The sequence below is a fragment of the Lissotriton vulgaris genome, chromosome 2_1 (genome assembly GCF_964263255.1).
Source record: "Lissotriton vulgaris chromosome 2_1, aLisVul1.2, whole genome shotgun sequence".
NCBI lineage: Eukaryota > Metazoa > Chordata > Amphibia > Caudata > Salamandridae > Lissotriton > Lissotriton vulgaris.
The window spans coordinates 557,802,523-557,820,819 of NC_141687.1; the positions used below are offsets into that span (position 1 = coordinate 557,802,523).

General features: G+C 43.7%; 1 protein-coding gene across 1 annotated transcript in view; it reads left to right on the forward strand.

The window, feature by feature from the left end:
* The first annotated feature begins 562 nt into the window (after positions 1-562).
* CPS1 (carbamoyl-phosphate synthase 1) overlaps positions 563-18,297 on the forward strand; it is a 133,308-nt gene continuing 115,573 nt past the window's right edge. Inside the window, exons 1-4 of the mRNA XM_086955557.1 lie at positions 563-831; positions 10,426-10,535; positions 12,218-12,362; positions 14,094-14,183. Of these exons, the coding sequence (XP_086811683.1) occupies positions 715-831; positions 10,426-10,535; positions 12,218-12,362; positions 14,094-14,183 (462 nt within the window). The 5' untranslated portion in view covers positions 563-714. The remainder of the gene's footprint in view (positions 832-10,425; positions 10,536-12,217; positions 12,363-14,093; positions 14,184-18,297) is intronic.

Consider the following 18,297-nt stretch of genomic DNA (forward strand, 5'->3'; position numbering starts at 1 on the left):
CAATTGTTCAGATAACAGAAATCGACTGGTGCAATGGGGCCATCAAGGGGCTTGTCAGAATACTGCTTTTTCTGCAGTCCCAAGTACCCATGGTAGAGGTGCTATCTTTCTGTTGTCCGTCTGTCACTTCTATTGGAGAGGAGTGGATAGGAGAGCAGAAGGTGGCGGCTGGAAAGTATGATGCCTTAACTCCCGTAGGTAGGGCCCCTGCAGGTATTATCCAACGAAAAAGAAATGGTCAATCGGTCATGACCAGAGTTGTAGAAATCGTTGAAAAGTGATTTTAAAAAGTCTAAAAAGGCCCTCTTGTTGAGACTACTTGGAGGCGAGCAGAGGCTACACGAACTGCGCCTCCTTATCCTCGGACCTCGAATTATTCCCATTCCTGGGGTGCACTGACTGCTCAGACACGCACGATGTTTGATCTTTAAATGGACCAATCCGGCAGGTCCATCTGCTCACCTCCCTAAACAAGGGTCACCATGTACCAATTGTGGGCGTTGCTAAGTGAGGGGTGGGGCTGGGATGTACCTATATAAGTGGAAGCTTGGCTCGGACTCCTGAGGCACAGATCCGCAGGCTGCAAGCATCCTCCCAGGTCTGCCACTCTGGGAAACACCCACCTCCCTCATCCTCCTTTGCAGCCTGCCTGTTGTCTTCCTCTTGAAACCCAGTGGTGCCCTCATATTTTATTGGGGGTGAACTTGCCTCAAAATGCCCAGGATTTTGACTGTTTTCAAGAGGGTGAAATCCTTAAAAGATGGAATTGGATTGGCTTCACCACGTCACTGGAACTTTTCAAGGACTGGCGTTAGGCTCTTGAGTGTCAAGGTAGGATGCCCTCAAAAACACTTTCTTTTCACCCCTAGTTCTGATTTACTGTGACTGTCCTAAGCTCCCTCCTTGCATTCCACTGTGTACACTGAAATATCTTTATGCGTCGCTCCTCAGTGTAACCATCTGGGGTTTCTACTTGCAAGTTTGATTCTTGGTGACTGTCCCTAACCCCAGCCTCAAATCCCACTTGCATAACAGAAGCGCCTCTATGGATAGCTCCTGGCTGTAAGCAGGAGGGGGTTCCGGAACATTAGCTCTAATCCTTTTTTCTGTCGAATATCTCTTCTTTACAAGTCCAGGGTGTCTACTAGTTGCTTTCAAAGCACCTTCTTTTCTTTGGCCCATGATCCCCATTCTACCACCAATTCTGAAAGGTTGACACCAGGCCAGCCACTTCCAGCTCTGTCGCGCCACATAAAGAAGTGTTATCTTGGGTTGGCTGCTTCTTTTTCAGTCATTTTGGGTGGATGTATGTAAACAGTACAGCTGGAGTGCAGTACTTCGGCATATTTGGCAGCAGTAATCCAGTAAAGGTTTATTTTGCACCTGTTGTTATTGAATGGGATGTTCTGCTCTTTGGTAGAAATGCAGCGCCCGTTTTGGAGACTTTAAAAGAGGCAAAGCATGCAAAAAAAATTGTTTTAAGTAAACTCACTTTAATTGTCTTTGCTTTTTTAAACGTGGAGATGTGCCATAGAGTTTTGTTAGCGTGTCCTGCGTCAAGATGTTGCATGAAGAAGGGGTTCTCGGTACCTCACTCAGGGTCCCACCAGACTCCAGCATCCTACTCCAAGAAAAATAACCAGTGCTCCCAGCATCGGTGGTTCGGGGACATCTTAGCACCATCAACTCAGAAACAACATACGGACAACTAAGTTCAAAGTAATGAATACACTTATGCACCAAGAGGACCTAGAAAAAACTATTCCCAGCGCGCCGTACACGAGAACATATATGAATTCATCCAGACGTTGGCAATGTGAAGAAGTCCCGACTCCTACTGTTTACAAGGATGCCTGTCTCCATCTCTCCCTCGCAGTGACACAGAGCAGGGCCTCAACAGATGGAAAGGCTGCTGTACCCTGCCCTTTCAGGCACTGAACCGGGGTCAAACCCGCGGCCTTTCACAGCAGCTTCACTGGAGTGATGAATTCACATCAGCACAGGGGCGTAGGGGAGACTCTGGTACCGGGATAGGAACGCGGATGTGTTTCCTTGACCTAGAATTTCAAACTTCTCTCTGTGTGAGGGTCTGACTAGCAGTTTAATGCTCCCTCGTAATGTGACTCGGCTCTCTGGATGTGACTCTTTAATTAACCCTGTGGGCCAATGTACTGCAATGACACGTTCAAAGAGGAGCAGTTCTTTCCCGTCTGAGAAGGCGATCTGCATTACAGTTTTGAAAAGTTGAGGGCCGCAGCAGGCGGGGACCTGTGAGGATGAGTGTAGAGTGGGATGGATTGTACTGCATTGTCACTGAGTTTCTGTAACGATTCACACTGCTGCCTTGGCATGTATGTGAAATACAGCACTATTGGAGTGCTTGGGGAAGCGCCTTGAAGTGCAGTGTGGCCTTCGTGAGAAGCATTTTATGTCAGGTGCGGTTCACCGCAGTCGTGCACTTATCCACAGCGTCTAACTGTGTATTGCAGGTAAGGCAAGTGAGGGATAGAACAGCACGTTTATTTGTAGCTGAGCCTAGGTAAAGGCTGTGAGTGTGGCCTGTGTGCGACGTGTTTTGGTGTCATGTAGATTGAGCGGTGGAATGCACTCCTTGTGGAACCGCTCTTGTGTATGGGGTGGTCTGATGGACAGACATGACACTTGCCTTGCCTACTGTCCGAGACAGATCAAAAGATGGGTTCTTCGTTGGACTTGAGGTGCAGGGACACAGACCTGACAACAGCACTGGGGTGACATGCAGATATGATAACTTGCTCTTTTGAGTACACCCGGAAGTGAGAGGCACAGCCTCCCAGTGTGCACTGGACACAGGAAGTTATCACATGAGGTTAGTGTAGTACACCTGGGTACGACAGAGAAGTCACTCAGAGGCATGCACAAGAGTAACACAGAGCAAGAGAGAGAAAACACAAAAAGGGAGAAAGGAGGAGAAAGAGGGAGGACCAGCGACAAAAGGAGAAAGCAGTGTTGTAAAAGAGCCTAAGAGAGAGAGATAAGGGGGCAGGGGGCGTCTGGTGGTCAATGAAAGAGGCAAGAGATTAGGGTGACCAGGCGTCCCCGTTTTGCCAGGACGGTTCTGGTTTTTAACCAGCTGTCCCAGCAAATTAAAAGAAACTTAGCTCACCTCCCTGTTTTTAGAGATGGTCGACTGAAAACGGTGGGAGGTGTTTTTTATGTTTTACAAAGCAGGGATAGTTAGCAGTTGTTTCAAGAAAGCAATTTAATTAACAGGCAAGCTACTGGGCTTAAAAAATGCATTTTATGTATGTTCTTACTGCCTGTTCTGTAATTCTTTGCTGAGGAGCGCTCTCATCGCTTGAAGACAAATTGTAGTCCTTCTTCTATTTTTGTGAAATGTCCTGGTTTTTGGCTTTAAAATTCTGGTCACCCTACATGAGGTGGAATCCAGATTATACGTACTGTCCCAGATTAACAGTACAATATACATGTTAAATAACTTCGCGCTTTGCCGGTTTCACTTGTCTCAAAAACAATTATTTCTACAATGACATTGCAAGACTGACAGATATTGTCCTGTTAGTCTTCTTACGTTTTAGGGTCACAATCCCAAATAAAAATCGGGTTGTGACGCTTTGAGCCCCTCTCTTTTGCCACCTCAGTTGAAAGGAGTGCTGCACAGCATCTTAACCAGCAGGCTGGCTCTCTTGCGGTGGCCTCTGCTTGGAAACGTACCTTCATGGTCCTGTCCCGCTTTACTGAAGACGTTCTACCTCCGATGACGCGCCCCCTCTGCTGACCGCGCGCTGGTTTTGGGTGCGCTCCCAGAGTGCAGTGGCAGAAGTAACAGCACGAGGGGGCCCCTCACCTAACACCTGCTAGGCTCTCGAGCTTGGCGAGGTTTAACAGTCCCTGTCACTGTCACTCAAGCCCTGGAAGTGTGCAGCGGCGGGAAATACAGGGGACCTCTCGCTCCTGCAAACATGCACTTTGCCCGGTGATGGCACCGCCCGGCTCCCCCTGGGCCCTAAAGTCTGATCACCGGGCATAGCATCGATGCTTTTGTTAGAGGTGGGCGAGCCCGCAAATTAACAACGAAGGCAGAGCATGCCAGGGGTCTGTCCTGTCTCTCACTGCACTAATACGAACTGAGCAAACAGCGTACTCAGCATGTAAATTATTCAACAAACGTCAATTATGACTAAGACTCTTTAAAATTAAAATAAAAGTCCGTATTTAACATTGAGGTGTTTCGCGGTTTGAGCATTAGATTGTGTTACTGCATTGTGTGGAATTGGAATTTAATATAAGTGATGGTTTCCAAAAATGACATTAGAAACATTCGTGTCCCTCCCCCACCGTCCTATTCGGATGCCGTCTGTGAACCAGGTAGCAACTCAGTTCTCACGTGTACCTTGTATGTGCATAAATTGGTGTCATAGATAGACTCCAACATTAACGTCAAGCTCCTGAGTACCCTCGCGGTAATTAGTGCAATAGACAAATCAACATAACATCTACCTTTACGTTAGGTTTACCTCAGCGAGTATACTGCACTGGAGTATGTTAAGGTGCTTTCAAATGTGATGATAAAGGGAAAGGAAGCGCAGTAAAATAAAGGAATTGCCAAAGGTCACATAATTTGGTCAAACATGGAAGATGGGATTGAGCCCCGGTTTCCTGCTTGCTCAGTTCAGCCATGTTTCTTTCAGCCAAGGATTAGAAACAAGGTGCTTGGAAAACTAGCTGCACTGCATTTTGCATGTATTACGTTTGCGACGTTTACGGTCATGTAAAAGCCTACATTTATTGTTCAAGATGTTAATGAGATCCGTTATTTGCTTTATCTTATCCTGCTTCAGAGGTATTAAATATGTTTTCTATGTTGCTATTTTGAGAGACCATAAACAAAAAAACAATATTAAACACTTCTGGATGGCTCTATTGTCATTCTTGTAATGTGCACTCATAAAGCCATGTTATCTGCAAGTTATAGATCTGTCTGGATTTCTATTACTTAACATTATATTCAATCAATACAGTGCTGAGAATCCATTCCATAGCAAATATTTCAACATTTTCTGTTTGCAAGATATGGGGCCACATGTCCGACCGTCAGGTTTTGCGACTCGCAAATTGCAACTTTTACAAATTATAATTTGCGAGTTGCAAAACCTGATGTACAACAGTGTCTCAGACACTGTTTGCAATTCACAAATGGGTCGCAAGAGACCTGCCTCATTAATATTCATGAGGCGGGTCGCAATTTGCGACCCTTCGGAAATGGCAGTGCTCCCAGGGATGGTGGCCTACTGGGGTCAGCAGATCATCATGTCTGTGACTGTTTTGGAAATAAAGCAGTTTTAAAAAAATGCAGCCTGTGTTCATTAAAAGAAAACAGGATGCATTTCAAAAATAAAAATTAAACTTTCTTTAAATTTTTTTACAGTTGGCAGTGGTCTGTGGGATAACTGCCGCTCTGACAAAATGTTGGCGCCCCCATTCCAAAGGGGAAGGGGTCCCTTGAGGACCTCTTACAGTTTGCGAATGGCTTACCAACAATTTGAAATTGGTGGTAATCTGCAAATGTTTTACAACTCCAGTCCCAGTCGCAAAACATTCATACATACCAGTGTGACTCGCTATTAGGAAGGGACTACCTTTACACGTCCTTTCCTAGTAGCAACTCACAAACCCTATTTTGCAAGTCGTTTAAATGTTACCAACTGGCAAAATAGGGCTGGAACATAGGAAAATGCATTTTACTAGTCGCAAATGGCCTGATGGGCCATTTGCGACAAGTAAAATACGTTGTAAATCGGTCCCTTCATGAGTAAATTGCACGTATTCAATAACCCATAACCGTGTGATCCAATTTTAGATGGGAGAGGAAGAGAGAAGACAAACACAAATAAACCACACAACCCACAGCTCTTTCTCTTTTATGTGGAGAAGATAAGTGAGTCCTTTGAGTACTCCCTTTACTGTGGTCATTTATAGGAGTCCTCCAATAGTGCATCTATATTGTTCAAATTTCCAGCAGCGGCCCATGCAGGTATATGCGGTGGGGCAGGGTGCTGCAGGGGAGGGGATGTCGACAGATAACGAAGTAGGAGTTATTTATTTATTTCATTTGCCCTATTCTATCGTCTGTCGACATAAGCCCTCGACCAGCCCCACACTGCTTACCTGCACCAGATGCTGCTGCAAATATCATGACATGTTTCAGTGGTATTATTTTACAAAAATATTGTTCTTCACCATAAGCACCAATAATTTAAATGTCTCGTTCTTTGTCCTGGGATTTTTCTATTCAAATTTTCTTCACTTATTTTTCAGCATACCACTGGCCCTGAGCCTGGTTAGGCAAAGCCCAGGGTCATTCAGAGTCAGTTACCACCAGTACCAGTCAGCAACACTTTTGGGGTGCCCAGGGCACAGGATGACTTTGCAATACTCACCATTTCTGAGACAAAAAAGCAAGAAAGGAAACAGACTAAATGCAAATTCTTCTCTCTACTTGTCTCTCACTTTCATTATACTGTGTTTACATTTCCTCGCAAATCTGCAGTTTCATAAGACAAATACAGAGAGCATACTGTAAGTCATTTATTGTTCAAGATGTTAATGAGATCCGTTATTTGCTTTATCTTATCCTGCTTCAAAGGTATTAAATATGTTTTCTATGTTGCCATTTTGGGAGACCATAAACAAAAAAACAATATTAAACACTTCTGGATGGCTCTATTGTCATTCTTGTAATGTGCACTCATAAAGCCATGTTATCTGCAAGTTATAGATCTGTCTGGATTTCTATTACTTAACATTATATTCAATCAATACAGTGCTGGGAATCCATTCCATAGCAAATATTTCAACATTTTCTGTTTGCAAGATATGGGGCCACATGTCCGACCGTCAGGTTTTGCGACTCGCAAATTGCAACTTTTACAAATTATAATTTGCGAGTTGCAAAACCTGATGTACAACAGTGTCTCAGACACTGTTTGCAATTCACAAATGGGTCGCAAGAGACCTGCCTCATTAATATTCATGAGGCGGGTCGCAATTTGCGACCCTTCGGAAATGGCAGTGCTCCCAGGGATGGTGGCCTACTGGGGTCAGCAGATCATCATGTCTGTGACTGTTTTGGAAATAAAGCAGTTTTAAAAAAATGCAGCCTGTGTTCATTAAAAGAAAACAGGATGCATTTCAAAAATAAAAATTAAACTTTCTTTAATTTTTTTTACAGTTGGCAGTGGTCTGTGGGATAACTGCCGCTCTGACAAAATGTTGGCGCCCCCATTCCAAAGGGGAAGGGGTCCCTTGAGGACCTCTTACAGTTTGCGAATGGCTTACCAACAATTTGAAATTGGTGGTAATCTGCAAATGTTTTACAACTCCAGTCCCAGTCGCAAAACATTCATACATACCAGTGTGACTCGCTATTAGGAAGGGACTACCTTTACACGTCCTTTCCTAGTAGCAACTCACAAACCCTATTTTGCAAGTCGTTTAAATGTTACCAACTGGCAAAATAGGGCTGGAACATAGGAAAATGCATTTTACTAGTCGCAAATGGCCTGATGGGCCATTTGCGACAAGTAAAATACGTTGTAAATCGGTCCCTTCATGAGTAAATTGCACGTATTCAATAACCCATAACCGTGTGATCCAATTTTAGATGGGAGAGGAAGAGAGAAGACAAACACAAATAAACCACACAACCCACAGCTCTTTCTCTTTTATGTGGAGAAGATAAGTGAGTCCTTTGAGTACTCCCTTTACTGTGGTCATTTATAGGAGTCCTCCAATAGTGCATCTATATTGTTCAAATTTCCAGCAGCGGCCGATGCAGGTATGTGCGGTGGGGCCGGGCGCTGCAGGGGAGGGGATGTCGACAGATAACGAAGTAGGAGTTATTTATTTATTTCATTTGCCCTATTCTATCGTCTGTCGACATAAGCCCTCGACCAGCCCCACACTGCTTACCTGCACCAGATGCTGCTGCAAATATCATGACATGTTTCAGTGGTATTATTTTACAAAAATATTATTCTTCACCATAAGCACCAATAATTTAAATGTCTCGTTCTTTGTCCTGGGATTTTTCTATTCAAATTTTCTTCACTTATTTTTCAGCATACCACTGGCCCTGAGCCTGGTTAGGCAAAGCCCAGGGTCATTCAGAGTCAGTTACCACCAGTACCAGTCAGCAACACTTTTGGGGTGCCCAGGGCACAGGATGACTTTGCAATACTCACCATTTTCTGAGACAAAAAAGCAAGAAAGGAAACAGACTAAATGCACATTCTTTCTCTCTACTTGTCTCTCACTTTCATTATACTGTGTTTACATTTCCTCGCAAATGTGCAGTCCCATAAGACAAATCATTTTGATTGAGCAGAAGGAAGAAAAAAACCCTGAGCCATTAACATTACTGTTGCGTTGCAGTCAGGCCTTGAAGTGGTGTGCACACATGCTACTACAGCTATACCTTTTCACAAAATACATTTTGTGACGGTAGGAATAATCTCTTAACAGCACCATTAATTAAAATAGTAGCTGTAGCATTAATAAACCATTTAGAATTTCCATTTAAATTGGAAAGTCTGCTTTTCAACATAGTGCACTAAAGCCCCTTCTTCATACATCTTCAAAACTTATTATGAATGGCTGAAGTGGCTTGAATGATGGTCAGAACAAGGGTCAGATGTACTAAACATTTTAATCTTTGTGAACATTCTGATTTAGCAGTTGTGACCATTAAAATTGTTCTTATTTACTGATCTCATTTTAGGAGTCAGAAAAGTTTTTTCATCTCCTAAAATGGGATTCCGAATTGATACTGTTTGGTATTTGGAAGGAGAATGTTGTAGGCGTCATCCAAATTTTGATTTGGTATCTAATGAATCAATGTTTCGTGATGAAATCGGGTTGCAAAACATTGATGTTTTTTTACTAGCACCTCTAGGAAGGTGGTAAGAGTTTTTCAAAAGGGAAGGAGTCCCCTCTGAACCGTTTGTCCTTTGTGGGTGTACAAAAGGGTTTAAGAGGAAGCAGTAGTCAGGGGCTTATTGTCTCATCTTAAGCAAACTTAAAAACAAAAAGGAAAATAAACATTTTTAAGCACAGCCCTGTTTCTTTTAAGCACAATAGGCTGCAGTTAGGAAAAACAGTTTGCTTAGTTAAAAAGCAGTTATAGATATGGTGGTCTGGTGACTCCAGCACATTACCTTCCCTGCGATGGCCTTCTGGTACATTGCGACAAGTATTTTGTGACAAGTAAATAGTACATATGGCCCCTAAGTCTCTTTATTTGTTCAGAGATAAGCAGCTTTGCTTCCTGCTGTCAATACATCTACTGTGAATTTTACTTCAGAGAAGTACAGAGAGCATACTGTAAGTCATATATGGTGTTGGATAGTGTGGTGTAGAATGTTGTGGTACTTCATATCATGTGGTATGGTGCTATGTGGGTTACATTTTCTGATTTAGTTTGATGGAGTGTGGGATGCGTAGAATGTTCTGTTGTGGTGTCATGATTTGTGACCCTGGGCCATTTGTTCCAATGTGGTGTAGTATAATACGGAACGGTGGGTATAGTTTTTTTGTTTGGCATGATTGCACATATTCCCAAGAGCTCTGCACACCAGAGATATCTGCAGGACAAATATACCACATCAATTGAGATGCAAGCAACTTTTTTTTTCTTTTTTTAGATCAGTAGGGTTTAGGAGAATGGATGACTTAGTGATGTTTGGTGTGGTACTGAGGAAATGGTGTGGGTGGAACAATGTGGTCTGTCCGAGTGAGGCAAGAAGTCATGTTTTACTGTGAAACATAGGGTGATGAGGTGTGATACACTAAGCTGAGGTGTAGCGGGTGTGCCTATTCTCACTTTTGCTACATATGCCCCTCGTTTCAGCAGAGCACTTGGGCAGGGTAAGCAAGGAAACCATGCTAATGAAAAATACTGACATGATATCACTGTACGTAGAAGCTCAAATATAGCCTTATAACCCCTCAGAGCAGGCTATACCAGACAGTAAAAGCCCGCTCGGTAAGGGCCTTTCACAAGGAACGGGGCCAGTAATGGGCAGTATAGCCCAACTACGGTGGGCTATAAGGCTATTAGAACATTCTGCCACTAGAGGGCAGAATGTAATAAAAAAATAAAACAAAGGCCTCCATGAGCCCAAGGGGATTTAAATCTCCTCGGGCTCCATGAGGCCTTTGTTCACAGTAACAGCTGTGAACAACAAACATTGGAATGTTGGTGCCCCGGGCTTTTTCAAGCTATTAGAAACCCGGAGCACTCAATTGTCTTCAACGGAGCCCCCAACATAGGAATGTTCTAATAATGGTCAAGCTACCTTCAGTTTTAAGGTGTGGAGTGTTCCAGTGCTCGCTTAGCAACTAACCACAGAGCATGTCTTTACACAGGCGAAGACCGCAAACTTGGTGCTAGAGGATGGGACCAAGATCAAGGGCTACTCCTTTGGGCACCCATCTTCCGTCGCTGGAGAAGTTATTTTCAACACTGGCCTGGGAGGGTGAGTGCTCACTTTCAAGCTGTCAGCAGGACACAGACCTTTCGGTATACTCACACATTCTCTGTCTCGCATTCACTCAAAGTATATATATATATCACACAAAGACCCACATATATGCACACACTCATGCTCAAGTGGATCCCTACATATGAGAGCACGCCTATATATACTCTTAAACACAATCACTCTGTTTTGCAGACACACAGTTGTATTCTCACACTGACTAGAGTACATACATGTATAGGCACTCACAAATGCACACACACACACACACACATACATGACCCCTAGTTCAAAGCACCAAGCTGCTTCCTTCCTGAAGTGGCTGCAACACCCTCATGAACACACTTCAGCCTATTGTTGGCACAGCAGGTTTCTTTCATGTGCTCTTATATCATGCAAAGTTCATCTCACTTGTGCCACGTTTGCTTTTTTGTAGCTAATGTGGGCTGTGTTCACCTCTCCGCTGCTTTGTCGGCCCCAACACAGTTTCAAACCCAGGTCCCTTGCTGGAACGTAGCGCTGCAAACTTAAGTGTCCATGTGCTTTACCAGCCGCAATTGTGTGGAAATTCATATCTTGTGGCAGCTTTTCTCCTCCATTTCCTGCCTCAGTTTGTGGTTAACAGTCTTTTTGGAGGTTTCATAAATCTCAATCCAAATAACTCACTAAGATATCCACCACTCAAATTATTTTCATGTTTCGCCATACAAATTCAATAGTAATCGTTCTGGGTTCCAGAGTAGCATGCTTCTCACCAATAAAGCACTTCAAAACCCCATCAAGGGGTAGCAAGCACTATATAAATACAAACCTTTTTCCCTCTTCTATCCCGCAACCTACCCTTCTCTATCCAAATAACTGAATAACATATCCACCACTCAAATTACTTCATACTTCATTCAACTAATTTTCAACACTAATCCTTTATGGGTTCCGGAGTTGGATCCTACTGGCTAGAAAAGCGCTTCAACACCCATCAGGGGTAACAGATGCTACATGAATGCAAACCTTTCTTCCCTCCGCTATCCTTCTCCCTACAAATAACTGACTAATATCCAACACTCAAATCACTTTCATATTTCACCATACTAATTCAGCACTAATCCTTTATGGGTTTCCGGAGTAGCGTGCTTCAACACCCCATCAAGGGTAACAAGTGCTATATAAATACAAACCTTTTTTTTCCTCTTCTATCCTTCTGCTGTCCTTCTGCTATCCTTTCGAATCCTATCCACCACTTAAAATGTAACGGCATGTTTCACTATACTAATTCAACACTAATCCTCTATGGGTGCCAAAGTAGCGTGCTACTCGCCGAAAAAAGTGCTTCGAAGCCTCGTCAGGGATAGGAAGCGCTATATAAATGCAATTACAATACAATACATATATCCATATATATATATTTAAATGTATATATATAGATACACACACACACACACATATATATATATATCTATATATATATATATATATATATATATATATATATATATATATATATATATATGCACACACATTTATGCTCTCACTGTAACACTCTTGCACACACACACATACTCAAATGTTCAGCCTTACAAACACACACATTCTATCATAATCAGGAGTGAACCCTCAAAGTTATTCTTATTACTGCCCACTCCTCCTGTCTAACTCACAATGTGTGTTGTTTTTGCTTTCAGGTACACCGAGGCCATTACTGACCCCAGCTACCGGGGACAGATCCTTACACTCACGAACCCCATCATCGGTAATGGGGGTGCACCGGACACCAATGCTGTTGATGCCATCGGGCTAAGGAAGTTCATAGAATCCGAACGCATCCAGGTACTGTTACCATGGTGACCAGATATAAGAGCTGCCAGGCCTATCTAGACAGACCATTTCCCGGTCTCATGTAACCTTGTCATCTTGTCTCACTGTGTTCGCACTAACTTCAGGCCTCATTTAGAATTTGGATAGTAAACGATACTTCCTCCCCCTAGCGACAAATATCCTGTGCCCTATTTAGAGCACTAAGACATCTGGGTACTCAAAACAGTGCAGGCTCCACATCTGCCCCTTGTGGAAGGGTGTCCCACATCAGCCACACTCTAAATCAAGCCGCTTGTTTTGAAAATGCATTTTACTGTCCTGTGTCTGCTCTGATTTTTATTTTAATTTTGTGACTGGTTCACTCACCACCACAGGGGCTGGAAGGTCTTTCCATGTATTAACTACTCTACTTCACTGAACTTACTGCCAATGCTGCCATCAAATATTTGAGGGCCCGATTCACAGAACTAACTTAAGACAAAATCCTTAACTTACTACTTTTGGTATTCACAGAAGTTAGTATTTTGTCTTAAGTTTGCCTTAAGACAGACTTAAGACAGACTTGTTAGGATTTTTTCTTAAGTCTGTCTTACGTCTTTCTTAGACAAACTTAAGACAACATCCTAACTTCTGTGAATACCAAAAGTAGGAAGTTTAGGATTTTGTTTTAAGTTAGTTCTGTGAATCGGGCCCCATGTCTTCTAGCATACACTCACCTTCTTCTTTACTATGTAAACGCTCTCCTCTTTTCTTTCTCAACCATTTCACTTATTCCTTCTTTGTATAGAGCCGGAACACCACCTCTGGTACGCTTAAAAACACTTTAAGGAGAAGTGTTCCAGGGCTCACCCGTTGCCACCGTGTGTCGCACGATATCGACTCTCTCACACAGTAACCTGGTGAAGAGCCAATACGGTGCAACACAAGGTGAGCTGAAACCTCTGAGAACAGCGGGGCTGCAGCGTGCGTGGTGGTGCAGTGCCGCTGGTGTCCAGCAGGAGGACATCCGCGGCAGGCTCGGGTTTGCTTATTGTATTGAGGTGGGTAGAAGTGAGTTTAAGTCAGAGCTCCGCAGGCGCAGGCCCCATCACAGTTGCCCCACCGCCTCTACACGTTCCTTCCCGCATGGTAAATTTTTTGGGGAAGTTGGGTGGTAAGTTCCAGACAGAGGGTGGGTGGATAAAAAGCTGAGGCTCGGTTAAAGCTGCGTAAACAGGACACAGTCTGAGTTGGGCATGCCTGAATCCTGATGGAAGAGCGAGCCTTGAGAGATGTCCTGAACGTGGACACTGTCTGCCGAGCAGACATGATCCGAAGGGAAGTCAGTCTCTTGAGGATGGAATGCCCTACCTGCGTGAACGAGGAGACAGTAGTTGACCGACCGTAGGCATCCAGCCGGGTTGTGAGGCAGAAGCAGTGATCGGGTGGGATGAAAAGGTTTAGTGATGGTTTGGGGCAGTGAGGCCTGCAAACCTACTGTTGAATTCCAGAACAAAGGCAAATATTTGATGAAAGAGTGGGGAAGTGGAGGGAAAATATTTTTTATGAATGAGAGTTAATTGACTTTCAGTTCTCTGCAGGTGGCTGCCCACTACACAGAAACATATAAAGCGCGATGTGATCATGTGGAATTGTTTTTTTGTAATCGCATGGTATGACAGGTTGCCTTTCTGCATCAGTACCTCCTTTCTGTTTATTTATGTTTTCACGATAGTGCCTGACGCAGATTTTTTACCACTACAGGTTTCAGGACTCCTGGTCCTGGACTACAGCAACGAGTACAACCACTGGAGGGCAGTCAAGTCCCTGGCGGAGTGGCTGCACGAAGAGAAGGTGAGACATGGGAGTGATGTGTGGCTCCTTGTACCTGCGCGCAGTGAGCCTGTGTGGCTGACTAAGTGCAATCTTTAATTCCTGATACGACACTGCCCCTCAATGGACATTACCGGGAACTGTAGCGATAGAGAGACCAGCCAGAAGTTGTCCAGTACCAATACCAAGGCTGCCTATTGATTTCACCTCGTGCTTCTTTCTGTCACCACACCGATTTTTCTGCCTCTTTATCTCACCCATGAATGTTCTTTTTCATCTCTACTCTCTCCCTTTGTCGCTGCTTTCCTATGGTTCTCTTCCTTTCTCCTGTGTTTGCCCTTCTCTTAATCTGGGCCAGATGAAAAATAAATCCTTAGCGCTAGAAATGGCGTTTGCAGCTAGGTCTCTTCTTCGACGTAAAACATTCGAGTTTGTTTATAATCTAATGAGGGAAAGTCCTGCGTAATGCTTAGCATTTATTCATTTTCCATTCTAGCCGGTGCGGTGACAGTTGATATCATCTACATTCATCTGAAACGACTATTTATTATTTGAGAAATTAATAAACAGGTGAAGTACTCAGTTGGAGCCAAACACGTCTTTTTTTTAAACAAATAAAGTTCAAAAGTAGATAAACGGAAATTCTAAAAAAGAAATTAAAACATAATTTTATACATCCTCATCTGACTTTCATTTCTCTTATTCAAATGCAGGTGAATGCGAGAACACAATATCAGAACCAATTGTCATTTTCTTAAGTCTCCAACCCCTTCCTAGTCCCATCTTTTCACTTTGAAATGAGGGCCAACATGCATGATTAGTTTTTAGCCCACAAAATACCACCAAGTCTGTGTTTTCTAGGCCTTTTCCAAGGATATATTTTGTCAAGTTTGACCTGCCAACATCTGGTAGGGGAAAATAGTGCCGACACCCTGGTTATTACAATACTTCCGATTTCTCTACAAACTCCTGTCGACGCTGGGATCGGAATGTAACCCCTTTGCTTTTAATCAGTGCCTGAATGTGTCATCATCAAATCAATCTAAGGCCTCACTTCACCTACTGACATTCACACCTGCACCCATCAGGATATATGTAGAGCTCTATATTAGGTCAGCTTGACTAACTTGATAACTTTGTAACACATTTAGGGGGGAGATTTACTAAGATTGTGCGCCGTGTTTGTGTCACAAATTAACTTTCCAGCGCTAAACTTGGAAGTAACATAAAAAGTAACGCGTAGCAGTACATTGCGCTGCTTCGCATTACTTTGCACTTTGGGGGCGTGCCTTGGGTGGAGAATGGGTGTTCCCATGCAACCACCCAAGCCTTCTCATGCTAAACTCAATCTACTAAATAGAATAGATTGGGTTTAGCATGAGAAAACTGCACCCTCTTCAACTAGGCGCAAGGAAGCAGAAATGCTTTCATTTCTCCTTCCTTTTCTGAGTTTGCATGTGTGCTGCATTGTGCAGCACGCATGCTAAGTGGGAAAAGCTTTCCCTTGTGTCTAGCATAGTATTTGCATAACCTTTGCTACACTCATGCACACACCCGAGCGCCACAGCGCTAAGGTGTGTGCATGGTGCACGGCTGCTGAAATCAGCACAGGTGCAAGGGAAATGGGAGGAGAGAGACATATCTTTAAAATATGGCTTTCTCCTGCTCCCTCCCTGTTGCGCAACGCAGCCACGCAGGGGCTGCGTTGAACAACTTTTTAGTAAATCTCCCCCCTGGAGTACCACACACACATGCCATGAGAACTGGGTACAGAACACACACACTCTTTTCTCTAGTAAACCTGATGATAAGATGCAGCATATCTGACAGGCAGTTGTAATGCTCCCATTACTTAGTTTATTTTTAGATTAACTTTGTTTTTGATTAGCACAGCTTGCCACAAGGGCTAAGAAATTAGTGTTTCATTTGTAAATCATGAAGTGCCACGGCTATTGTCAGGAGACCACTGCATCTTGCACCACTCATTGTCCCTGCCAGCACCAGCAATAACAGAACTAACACAACTTCCAACCATCTCACCCTATGAATGTGACAATTCAGACTATTCCATGTCCCCAAAACTATGAGAATGACTTGGGCAGCAGGTATTAGTCATTTGAATGTGCCTTGAATTAACAAACAACTGTTGATGTGTTCCTAATTCATACAAATCACAGCACCATGTGGTCGATTGTCATAAGTGCCGGTGTTGATGATTGAGAGCCGGTGCCCAGAAACAGAAACCATTAGCTCTAATTAAAGCAATGTAGGCCTTTAAACGAAAACCACAATTAGGGTAATGAGATTTGCTGGTTCCTTGCTTTTCTGTCTTAGCTCTTTACCCATCTCCTAAATCTATCTTAGTGGGAGATGTAAGCCCTCCTCATGCTCTTTTAAAGCACTCAGATGTGCATTAGTCTTCCATTGGTTGCATCATGGAGACACCTCCCAGAGGTCGTTTGCTTGCCGTCTCCACCCTGTCAGTGAAAGAGGATATTGCCCTCTGGCTCTTGCTGGGTCAGCAAAATATTCAGCTTTGGGTCCATTAATCCAAAACTATTTGGCTGGGTCAAATATGTCAATTGTGTGTGATTACCAGCATCAGCCAGATCAGAAGCTGAAGTTTGGTTCAGCCGTGTGTCCAACACTTAGCAGACGTCTCATCTGTACTGAGGGACATTTGGTATCTGGTGCCTCCGACCCATCACACTCAAAGCCACACAAGAGCTGAGTTGGACTCCAGCCAATGCAGGAATGGCACCATTCGTTGAGTGCAGAGTGGGGAGAATAAGGGTTATAAAAGGAGAGATTGGGGCTCTGCACCCATGTGATCATCATTAATGAGTTCTTATTTGGAGCATCTTTAACAGCTTTGCGGCCCCTTCTGGACTATTGCAGCCATGTTATGTAGCCACATCTTAAGTAGTTGTATCCTAACTCTGGGAGCTTCTTTCTGACTGTTTTGTCCAATTCTGTTAGCCTGATTCATAGAATTGTATCCTGTGTTCGAGACACCATCTGTGGGTTGTGTCCTGACGACGAGCTATCACCTGGACCATTGTGTGGAGTTCTGGAGGCCTCATCTGTTCTCTTCAGTTCCAGAGACCATATCTGGAGTATTCTGTCCAGTTCTCTTAGCCTCATCTACAGTACTGTGTCCTGTTTTGGAGACACGTTCTAGGGGTTGTGTCCTGATGACGAGGTATCACCTGGACTTTGTTGTCGAGTTCTGGAGGCCTCATCTATTCACTTCAGTTCCAGAGACCATATCTGGAGTATTTTGTCCATTTCTGGAAGTCACAGTTAAAACATTTTGCCAGTAACATAACGATATACACACTGACAGCAAAGGCAGTTAATGACTGACTGGAACAACTTCCAGAGAATGAGGTAGAGACGATAAAGTAAATCACTAGGGGTAGCAGTCATGGATCGGTCACACAAACAAACAACAGAGTCGAAGCAGCCTGCCATGGATTACTTCACTCTGCGAAATGTTTGTGTCATTTCAGATCAGGCACAAGGCATCCAATGCTCTGTTACCAGTGCTTGTACTTCCAAAGTACAGCATTATCACCCCCATGCGCTGTCTAGTTGCTCCAGGGAGCACTACAGGTGGTCCTAGTGGGGATGCCAATGCACACTCTTTGAAGCATCACAGATTGTGCCTTTACACTAGTATTGCATAGCTGCACCGGGTTTGTTACATGGTGTCAGATATGAGCAGGGCTGTCGATAGTCCATTTATAGTGTTCATTACAAGCTACAATGTCCTAACATCACCTCTGGAGGACAGTGACCTGCATGGTCCATTTAACGTCTCCAGGCAGATTTAATCTACAAACAGAATTTTGGGTGGGTAGGAGCCCTTCATCCTTTGTAAACAGAAGACACGTTTAACTAGATGTGCGTTTATGGGTTTTTGGTGGCTAGGAGCCTTTCATCCTTTGTAAACAGAAGACACGTTTAACTAGATGTGCGTTTATGGGTTTTTGGTGGCTAGGAGCCTTTCATCCCTGTCTTCTGTTTACAAAGGATGGGCTTTTATGGGTTTTTAGTTAAATGTTCTGATCACCTTTGTTCACTTGGCTGGGACGTTTTTTGCTCACAGCTCTGATATGTCCCTCTCTGTGTG